At 37.7% G+C, this 11893-nt stretch overlaps 1 protein-coding gene across 1 annotated transcript; it reads left to right on the forward strand.

Annotated features, from left to right (window-relative positions):
• The first annotated feature begins 412 nt into the window (after positions 1-412).
• On the forward strand, positions 413-5178 carry mrps16 (mitochondrial ribosomal protein S16). The gene is made up of 4 exons (XM_038697488.1): positions 413-572; positions 802-832; positions 1867-2133; positions 4623-5178. The coding sequence occupies exons 2-4, from the start codon at positions 820-822 to the stop codon at positions 4733-4735; spliced, it is 393 nt and encodes a 130-aa protein (XP_038553416.1). The 5' UTR covers positions 413-572; positions 802-819; the 3' UTR covers positions 4736-5178.
• Positions 5179-11893: the final 6715 nt, after the last annotated feature.

Consider the following 11893-nt stretch of genomic DNA (forward strand, 5'->3'; position numbering starts at 1 on the left):
ACAATTTTGAATGAGGGACTTTTACTTATAACATATTATTTCAGTGTAATAATATGAATTGTAATCACTACTTTTACTTAAGAATCAGAGTACTTCTATCACCTCTGACCAAAAGTGACTATAAATAAAAATAAAAAAAACACATTATAAAACTTGAATGCCATGTCTACGTCTTCTCTAATTTGAGGGACATTTTCAAGGCTGACATGAATTCTTGAAAATAGTTTTAATGTGTCAGAGAATATTTCACACTGAAACATAAACGAATTACGAAGTTTAACATTCTTGTGCAGTGCAAAGTAGTGCACGTCTTCAGTTTCATGCAATGCATAGTAGTGTAGGTCCTCAGCTTCATGTAGTGCAGCAGCGCCATCTAACGTCACGGGGCTGCAATGACGTTGAGGCAGCTACGTAACTTCCTGTTTAAACATGGCGGCGCACTGACGAAAGTCACATTATTTCTGCTGCTGCTGAAATCTACAGTTATTGCTGTTAATTACATCGCATGAACGGTGAATAAAAAGGGCGACATCTAGGAAGATTTTGCTTTACAACGTTAAACATCCGCAGAGGTATTTAGCAAATTTTTACTCTTTTCCAAACCGCACGTAGACTTCAAACAGGAGATTCTCTGTACTGTTAAAGTTAGCCTTTAGCTCTTGACATTTAATGACATTTTCAGGGTTATCTGATATGTAGCAAATGTGTAACAGTATGACACTCACTGCTGGCGTTGTTTAGAAAGATATTTAACGTGCTTATATACACTTCGGTATAAAGATGTCTTTTTGTCTGTTGCAGGATAATCCAGCCAACACCATGGTTCATTTATGTGAGTAACGTTATGCAGCCTGAACAGACAAGACAGCTTTCTCAAATAGTAAACAAAATTTGCTGGGCATTTACTGGAGCCATAACGTTACTGTAAAGTTTATTACAATGACTGTGGGGCTAAACTAACATTTTTCATTTTCTTTACTGGTATTGTAAAGCATAGTGTGGTAAAAAATAATGAAAAATTAAGAGACCATCTTAAAATGTCTTTACAAATAAATAACACAAAGATATGCAATATGAAATAATGTGAAACTCTTTAGAGCAGCAAATATTTACATTTGAGAAGCAAGAATTAGATAATATTTGTCATTGTTGCTTGATTAAGTGTATTGGTTAATTGATCATCAAAATTATTGTTGCTTAATTTTCTGTCAGTCAATTTATCCACTAATTGATTTGACACAGTATGAATATACAATACAAATATGCCATCAGTTGCCCTTTTATTAAGGACACCTTGTGAAAACAGTTTGGCAATTAATCCTGCCTTCATGAAGGTTATAATGTTTTAGAGAAATTGATTTAACTCATATGATCATTTTAGAAGAGGTAGTTTCAGGTGCTTTTCTTTTATATTGCCATACACTGAGAGATGTTTCTTATATTTTGTCCACTCCATCCATATCAGTAATTGTAGACATTTTAGAACCTCTCTAAATCATTGTTAACAAAAAACACTCAACATTATAAAGGTAGGATTTAGACTGCATTAGTCTTAGCTAGGTGTATGTAGTAATAAACTGAGTATATGTATTACACCTTTTGTAGAGCAGATGTCTTAAAGTGCTTCACAATATAAGAGAAAAGCAACAGACACACTATATGATCAATACATGAAGTAAGATGTCAGTCTGATAAAACATATGCTTTTCAGGAAATGAGTTGCACAAAGTGGTTAAGGCCTCTGACAGTATATCTACTGTCTACAGAATGTTGGTTATTCATCTCTCACTGATGCAGTGAGGTGTATAACAGTTACAAGAAACTCATTTTATTGCTCTTTTTGACAATGCTCATTTCCTTCTGCAGCATCACTCCTGCTAAAAAAGTACCACGGGGGTTATGTGGTCATCCGATTGGCTCTTGCGGGCCACAAACAAGCTAACAGACCTTTTTATCGCATTGTGGCTGCTTACAACAAAAGGGCAAGAGATGGTAAATATATAGAGCAGCTGGGTACCTACGACCCCCTCCCAAACCTCTACAACGAGAAACTTGTCAGCTGCAACTTCGACCGGATCAAGTACTGGATCGGCTGTGGTGCACACCCTACAAAGCCTGTGGCCAAACTTCTAGGTGTGTATTCACTGCATGAGCATGTTACTTTAAGGTGGATCAACATTGCTCAATTTTATTGCTGGCTTGCTCAGAATTGTGCTACTCAGAGGTTTGTTTAATCAAGGAGGGCAATCCATGCCTTTTACGAGCACACAAGACTCATCTAGATATATACTTCCGTGTGTTTCCTATTCTTTAGAATCCTTGAACTGTTTTATATATTTATGCCACCATAGATTATGACTACAGTCTAGTACTATTATGTGTTCACTGTACCCTGACGTACCTAGCCCATGTCCTCTGGTTTAAAGGATTGTACAAATACACATAAAATATGTATTTTATAGTCATAACAAGTATTCTTGGGCGGTGCCTATTTTTCCATACCTTTATACCTTCCTTTCACCGTGGTATATGATGGTATTTCTGTAAAAACAAAACAACAACAACAAAAATAATGTAAAAGCTGAGCTGCTGGTGATTGAAGTCCTTGTTGTTGCGAGGTGTGGTGTGGGGACAGAGAGGACCCAAATGCAACGTTTGGAGAGAAGGAGGTTTATTGAGGGAGAAAGGGGTAGAGGGACTGGAGTGGAGGAAGAGGTGGATGTCGGGGAAGCACAGGCACGAAGAACCACGGAGGGGCCAGAGAGCCGGGGAACACTGGGGCTGAGGAAGCGAGGAGCGGTGGGAGAACTGGGAGGACGCCGTGAGGGAAGTCTGAGGCGGAGAGGGCCGGTGGATGAGCCCAGCTGACTGAAGGGAGGACGAGGGTGAGTGTACCTGGGAGGGAAACAGACAGAGAGACAGGGTTAGGGATGGCAGCGACAAGGCACAGGGAAAATGTGGAAAAACAAGAAACATGGAAGCCTGAACACGGAAGTGGCACCGGGTATGGAGCAACAACGATCAAGCGAGGATGGTGTGGAGAACCGGGGTTGAAATACAGGCAGTCATGAGGTGATTATTGGCAGGTGTGGCAGGCTGACGAGGTGGCTGATGAGATGCAGGTGCAGGTAGTTGGCTGGGCTCAGGAGCAGAGGGAGAGAGAGCACACAGGGGAGAAAACACAGGGAGGCAGGTAGGGAACAGAAAACCAAGGAAAAAAGCAGAAAAATTGATAAAAAGGAGAAAAAACCAGGACACTCACCCTCAGCCGGGCTGCCACCACAACACTTGTAGCATTTATGCCATTGTATAGCCTACAATGCTGTGTGTGTAATATGCAATTAGCCTGCAAGTCTTGCTTGGTTTAAAAACTTCTGGCCTATAGAATAATGATGAATGGATAGGAAATAAGCTCCTTTCTTCCATTGATTATTGCTGGAGGACTCAATGACACTTGTTGCTGCAACGGAGGCCCGTCAGTAGGCTGAACAGAGATGATGTGCATACAGCTTTGACCATGTTGGCTGGCTCACTTTTTTTAGGGGGTGGGCAACCTTATTATTTTAGATTGAGATTGTGATCTAAGGCATCCACAATAGACTTCTCATGCAAATCATATAGATTGCGGTATTTAATGTCCATTTACTTATACCTGCAAACTTCAAATAACCTTATTGACTACCTAATCCACTGTACAAACCAATAGATGGATGTAGCCAACTAGATGGCTATGCTTATTGGATGAATTATTTAATGTGGATCTTCCGTAGGTGAAGTAATATGTAATATCTTTAACGTAATGTTGTTTTTAATGGTGAAATGGAGATATTCATAGGCTATTTAAGACTGGCTATAGTCTACAGGAAAATTTCAAAATTGAGAAAAAAGATCACAATTTAGAATGTGGATCATGATTGCGATTAAATAAATTCTTTTTTTTATTTTTTTTTTAGCCTGATCGCTGACCCCTGCCTTTATCATTGGGGCTAAACCCAAAATGCTCCCAAACAGGTGCAGATGCATTTTTCTTTTTTACTAGTCCTGTAATATTATCTCCACTACTTGCAGTTGCCATCAAGTAGCTCCTTTTTGGGTGTGTGTGTGGTTGAGAAGTAGAGAGAAGGAGCAGAGAGTGACGGTGAATGCAGCAGAGCAGAGGAAAATGTGAGCTGTGAAGTTCAGTTGTAAATGTACAGTGTAGGTTACAGTTTATCAATGAATAAAGGTTGCAGCTAAAGCTGCGGTCACGCTTGTGTTGTTTCCCAACTGCTGGAAAAGTGCAGTGGGTTATTGTGTTGTTGTGTTAAAGATGATGTCAAGCAGTCTGACGCAGCGTCGCCCCCCTACAAAACACCACCTCAATACAGCATGTCCACATCAGTTTAATGGAGAGAGGATGTCTGGATTTTTAATGGGATTGAAAGTCATACTGGTATACTTTGATACTGCCCAAGCCTAATAACAAGCATCTAAAATGTTACTCGGTTGGTTCTCCAGAAATTGCGTACAAGGAATTTAAATTATTTTAAAATGATGATGTATCAGCATTGTCAATTCCGAAAGATTGTGGCATCTCCAGGCAATGTCTGTGGTCTTACTCTCTCCCCTCTCTCTTTCCGCAGGGTTGGCTGGATTTTTCCCTCTGCACCCCATGACGATAACAGAGGCAGAGCGTCAAAGGGCCCAAATGGAGATGACAGAAGCACCTACAAGAACAGGGGATGGTCTGGAGTAGGGACAGAAGGAGGCTGAAGTGTGAGAATAAAAGCTGGGGACTGTGTGTGACTGTCCAGTTCAAGAGGATGAGAGAGAACTGGTCGTTTTGTTGAGTGGACTGCTCGTAGCAACGTCAGATATGGAATATTGGAAGTGTTTGTTGCTTTAGCAGCAACAATTCATATTAAAATCATCATATTATTCATATTATTATTCATGATAAAATGACATATCTTCATGTTATGTTTTTTGAGAGTTGAGAGCGATAAAAGGCAATTATTTGACTTAAATAAAGTATTTCAATATTATAGCTTTTGTTTGCAGGAAAAGTTGCAGATTTTTTCTATTGTCCTCTCCTTTACAGATGATCCGCACCAAGAATATCAAAAGATCAGTCGTTTTGTTTTGTTTTCTTTCAACCTGAATTGTGAACCTTGAAATCATCCCTCCTCCTTTTGTCTATCATCTTTGTCTTTTTTTGGGGGGGGGGGTCATGAGTGTATGTGAATGTGCACACATGAATTAATAGTAAACATCAGTAATGTAAAAGAAAGAAAGAGAAAGAAATCAGAAAAGAAAAGTGGGTGGGTTTGTCGATTTACAGCACTTCGTTCTTCTTTGGCTCAATAGCAAATTCTCCACCCTTACTCACTTTGTACTGTGTGTTAAGGAAACCATTGTAAACTGGAAAATGACTCTTCACTGAAAGGAGTCATGTAAGTGCAAATATTTATGTAATCATGATACAGTAAATCATGTGAAATAGCCAAGTGGCATTTTTTCCCCCATCAGTCATTGGGGTCATCCTGTAAGTTTTAACTTGTATTGGCCACCAAAATGCACAAAGAATCATATACAGTAAATAAGTAGTTTCAGGCTAGATTTGACTTGATTAAGATGGAAAAAGCAACAATAATATAATATTTATCATGCCACACACTTAATTCTGTGATTAACAACCTAAAGCTTATTTGGGCTCTGTTCACAAAAGGCACAACGATGAGCTCTGGGGGATCATTAGCAGTGATGACCAAAGAGACAGTTCCACAAGTACTAATTGAACTGAAATATAAGTCATATTTTGATGATGAATTTTCTCCAGTATATATAAACTGCTGTCTGGTGTGCCTGTCACATGAGTAATCCTTGCGTGCTTGCGCTATCTTGAAAAGGTCAGAAGTGCGGTTTGATAAAGGTAGTGATAAAAAGACTAATTTGAGCCAAGACACACTTAGCTACACCCAGGTAACAAGTACAGCAGAAACAAATACAAAACTTAAAATAGTTCTGCTGTTGGTATTGCTAAATTTCCTTTAGGGTTGTGGCATAAAAGTCAGGTTGATTCTTGAACATGTTGCCGTACTGAGCATTTCAAAATTCAACTGTAATTAGCAACAGGGCGTTGCTGAAAAATTATTGTCAGCAATTCCACTCTGGGTCGGTATCAATAAATATGATCTGATTTACTTATTTCATCAACATAATAGATAAAATTGTAAAAATAAAAATAAAAAATGCCCCAAATAACTTCCATTATTACGAAATTATAGCTTTCCATTATGAAATATTCAGGGTTTTTTTGTTCCGTGGTATTTCAGAACATATCTTCTAATAAGCAAACACAGGTGTGGAGAACTTTACCCAAACCTCTTGTGGTTTCAAGATCAAGAAAAATATTTGTGTTTTACCACAGCCCATGGATTCCTGGTGCTATTGAGAAGGTTTAGTAACTTTGCTGGGATCATGTTTACCAGTGTATTTATAGCATGGCTATTCAATTCTAATGAATTGAATTAACTATATTGTAAATATGTTGCTCAATGTAAAATTTCTTAAGAGTCACGTGACCTTCATTATGGCATGGCCACAGCATATAAATATCGGATTGAAATAAATTTCAACAACAAAGCAAATAAAATACTATTTGCCAGAGTTAATGAAATATAACAACTGAATAGGTGTGTATGAAGAACAAAACATGTATTGATAAATAAAAAATGTAACAACATTTAAACATTCATTTATAACTTTTTGTAGTAAGAATTACAGGATTGATTTTACACAATATCTGTAACAAAATTACAGAATACCACTCTACTGATGAAAAAAATGCAGTTACAGTTTCAGTATAAACAAAAGTTACCTCAATGGTGTAACACACTGCATATATCAATAATGCTATGCATAACTCAGTAAACACAAAACAAATGGCTTGTCAGAGCAAGTACATCAAGGCATAATGTATTTATTTGTGCCAAAGAATACATTTAATAACACAAAATTAACACACGTATTTGACTGTATTATAAACATATTCACTCAGTGAGCCTTTTGGTTCATACACTTGTTCATACATTGTTTATTAAATCACTGGTGTCTGATTTTCCTACTAAAATCACACCTACCTAAACTCCACCTCACCCACTCATACCTTAGTTCTTGTCCACTTCAACGTCACCATTATCTGGACCTGTAAACGCTGCAGCGTCATGCCACAATACACAAAACGTTTTCCTAGGGAGGGGACTACATCTGTAACAATCTCAGTTTACCAGTTGATCATTGATGACACACAGTAGATCTGATACTGACAAATGTTTATATAGCCTAAAACTGCCACAGGATCAAACTTAACTGCCAATTCACCGACGATCATTAGGGGAGTTTATTGGAAATTTACTGCAAGACTGAAAATTACAGGACCTCAACTTTATTCTACTTCATTGCACTGCATACAAGTTCATGGCGTGAAAGACAGTGCAGTAGTTGAAGTATTTCATACAGGAAAATGAATAAGTGGATTAATTTGAGATCCTATAGTTGGAGGAGGCTTTCTACCCTTCTTATCATCCTTACTTTTGTGGTCATCGTGCTCATTGTATTCTGTGTGTTGTTTACACAAAAAGGCGGTAAGTCTGTGATTTTTGTAATTATTTTGAATTTAACACTCTTAATACTAAAATCATTAAACAATATATACATTGCAATTACATTTTCCCATGATTAATTTTAGTTTTCCTGCAAATCATTGAAGAATAACTGCAATTAAAACAGAAAGTACACATAGAATTACTCTGCTCCTCTCTGTTAAAATGTACACTAATTCTCACACAATGCTTTAAGGTTATTTGTACTCAGTACAAAGTACAAAGAGTTATTTTTGGAACAATAATGTTCATAAAAATGTGAATGTTATTCATCATTTATTTGTTATTTTACCTTATACGTCACCTGTAGTAGTTTATTGAATACATTTTCGGGAAGCTTCTTCAAAAATCTGGGTCCAATTAAAATTGTTATGGAAGCCCTGAGATTCATTTATACATTTAATTTACTCTGTTTTCCCGTGATACTGGATTAAATTGTTTTTCTCATGATCTCAAGTTATTTATGTCATTATCTTGAAATAACAAATGTTGTTTTCCCGAGATAACAAAACTTTGTTTTCTCAAGATTATGACATAATTAATTTGAGATCTCAAGGAAACAATAATGAATTAAATGTGATAGGCTGCTGATAAAGCTGTAGCCTTGCTAACTGTCTTCTTAGATGACGCACACTAATACGTATATTATCTGAAACAGCAAGAAATAAAACTATTTTTAATTAAACGGAGATGTGATGCGGTGATCTAGGGCTGTCCCCGACTAGGGATTTACATACATCGTCAAGTCCTGCCTGCCTGTCGTGGGGGTGGGGGGGGAACTCATGGTGGCTCCACTTTAATCTTGAGAAGGTGCAGAGCTGTAGTCTCTATTCATTCAATTTACACAGTAAATTTCCAGCTAAACTGACGCTTATAGTTGACCCTTTTCTTTCTTTCTCTGTCCCCTTCCATTCACTGGTCTTGTGCAGAGTTTTGCGTGCATGCCGTGCTGCCGACAACTGCATACATGTCTTGGTTCCTCGCGGTATAACGATATTATATTCTTTGTGTGGTTAATCAACGGTGAGAAATTATCCGTCATGCGAGGTGCAGACAACATGGCACAACACCAGTGAAGCTGGGGCTCCGTCTCTTCTTCCACTACACACATACACGCTACGCCTACACATTGACGACACTGATGACCCAGGGTTAGGATTACAATTTTGGATTTATTCACGCATTAAATAAAAACATTTATTGAAAGTTTTTTTCTTTTTACATGTTTATTTACAGCATTAAACATTGAAATGTTTATTGTAATAGGCTGTATATTAACTTATTGTAAGAAAACTGGTAGTTCTATGTAAAATCAGACATTGAGCACCACCATATCGCATGGTGTGGCATGATCCTTGTTTCGCTGCGAAGCTTCGACTGTGAGATTGACAGTCGAATCAGGCTCCGCCCATCAAAGCATTGAATCTTCGACTATTCGGGGTCAGTCCTACGGTGATCAATGTTCTCCTGCTCCTCTGACATTGCTACACTGAATGATGTTTCCTGCATACGTTTAATATACTCGACTATCCTTTTGTTTTCTCGAGGTCTCAAATTAATTATGTTGTTATCTCAGGAAAACAAAGTTTTGTTATCTCAAGATGTTGAGCAAATTGTCCGGTTATCTCTGTAAAACAAAATTTGTTATGTCGACACAATTACATAAATTTTCAATCTCATAAATAAAATGTATAAGCTTCTTAGGGTTTCCGTAAAGCATTACTTATCTGTTGCATAACTTTCTCAGGACATTTTCATACCTATTTGTTCATGCAGTTTTCAGACTGTAGATTGTAATATTCAGTTAATAATTGAAGAAACGGAATGGATTACACAGATATTAAATATGTGTCAGAGGGAAATAAAATACAGCCAATTCACCATTGAAGGGATTTTTATTTTATGTTAAAAAACTGAGTCTAGAAGCCAGCCTCTGCAATACTGAAGATGAACAAATATAAATAAAATAAAATTAAACTAAATAAAAACTAAATTCAATTAAAGCTGCAAGCAGCGTTGGGCGGGCCCTCGCACTTGTAAGCGCGTCCGCGCGTGAACCGGCCGATTTGCATATTCTCGAGCTCTGCCGGTGCGGCTGTGAATTTGCTACGCGGTTATGACGCCGCATGAAGGTGTTATATGTCACTTCCTGTGTCCCCTGTGTGGAGCTACATAGCACTTGCCGCTATGAATATAAATCGGTATTGGTGTGTAGATGTCTGCGGGGTGGGACAGTTATCAAGCACGTAAAGTTTGTTTCAGATGTGAGCATGTACACTGAACAATAATGTACCCAAACAATAAAATAAATTCCTTTTATATTTCCCTGCCTTGTTGCTTATGTGTACATAGAAAAGAAGAATGTGAGAACAGCACACATTTCATCGTTACTGTGTGTTAGAGCATGGGAGAACAGTGGATACTTTTAATACAGCCCACACCCCTAATACTGTGTAACTATAACAAGTAGAGAACAGAAGAAAAAGATGTTCTTTCTTTACAACTGTCTGCATAGCTTATTCATATTGTGTAATGAATGAAAATAAATAGGCCTACTAGGCTCCTCTCTACTTTGACATTTAAGATTAGCTTGTTTGATCCACCTTCATACACATGTGACATTACTGTACAACTTGAGAAAGGTGAGTTGTTTTCTGCTCCAGCCTGCCTAAAAGAAAAGCGTTTTGGGGATTAAATGGACTTTATTAGCTGCTGCAGTGCAGGATGAACTCAGAATAGACCCATTTCTCACCTTATTATTCTAAATCATGCAACGAAGAAGAAGAAATGCATAAGAAATCCTGGGACAAAATCTGTCCACAAATACTGTACAGCATGTAGTCTGATGATCAAGACTTGTGTTATAGCTGACTTGGGCAGTGAAATGTTTTTTTAATTCATGTGGTCATAGTTGTCCACAACTCAAATCAGAATATAAGAAGAAATGTTTTATACCACCTCAAGAAGGCTTCCTATCAGAAAGGTAGGAAGGTATTTCAAATGTACAACTGCAGTACTTAAATCTAAGTAAAGTAATTTCCCTGACATTTTTGTGTTACTTTACTTTTAATAGACCCATGTAAGAGGTTTTATACTTCCTGTGAGTATAATCCAATCAATCTTATTTTCATACTGTATATCCGTTGTGTAATTTGATAAATTGTGTTGTATGTCGTGCTCGCATCTCAGAGAAGACTCTGACTGCAACATGCGTCTTTGTAAAGAGAGAAACAGACAGAAAAAGTCTCTAACTCTGCCTGTCAGCTCGCTCTGCTCCGTTAAAACTGAATTTACCATACAGAATTGAATACGAGTGCACTCCAGATTTAGCTGCAGCCAGCTGACCGTGTGCTTCTCCCTATACCGCAGTTCTGTGTCCATGCATGCAGCAAACTGAAAGCACTGTCTGTCGGAGCGTCTACGTGAAAAGAGAAGGAAGACATTGCTGGTAGTATTGTCTTCAGAGTTGTTAAACACCTCAGCGCACTGAAGGAAGCCATCTGACTGTGTGAGGGGCAAGATCGTTGATGTCTGCAGGCAGAGTAGGAGCTCTCCTGTCTGACTGGTCCACCAATAGCAGAGAAGATGACCCCTTGAGACACAGCCCCTCCTCATTTGCATAATGAGGCAGAAATGCATACAAAAATTTAAAAAAGACAGGCAGAAATAAATACCATGGGTGAAAATAAATAAGGTAAATAAATACAAAGGAAGAATAAAACAGACAAAAATATTAAAACACACATAAATAAATACATTAAAAAAATTAGTAATAAATAAAGTTGAATAAACAAATAAGGTAATTATAACAAAGGTGAATAAGTAAAGGCACTAATTAAAATATACATTTATGTCTCCTTGTATAATTTAATTACTACCTACATTTATTTATTTACTTATTTTTTTGTGTATTTAATTGGATGCTTATTTATTTATTGAGCATTTATTTATTTCTGTATTTATTTCTGACTGTGTCAGGATCGGTCCTCCATAGCGGGGTGGGAGAGTTATCAAGCACGTAAAGTTTGGTTCAGATGTGAGCATGTACACTGAAGTTACAACAACTTCCTGTGTCATGGCGAAGACTTGATCTCTGACGCCACGCCACGGACACACCCATTGACGAAAACTCGCAAATAGCACAACTTTTCATCTTCAATGCCTTTAGAAGGCACAGCACAAATTTGAAGTCGGTCGGACTAAATCCCTAGGAGGAGTTCGTTAAAGTACGAAGTGTGTAAATCATCCAA

The sequence above is a fragment of the Micropterus salmoides genome, unplaced genomic scaffold, assembly GCF_014851395.1.
Source record: "Micropterus salmoides isolate LMB-PRFRI ecotype aquatic unplaced genomic scaffold, ASM1485139v1 Ms_hic_scaffold_4, whole genome shotgun sequence".
NCBI classification, from domain to species: Eukaryota; Metazoa; Chordata; class Actinopteri; order Centrarchiformes; family Centrarchidae; genus Micropterus; species Micropterus salmoides.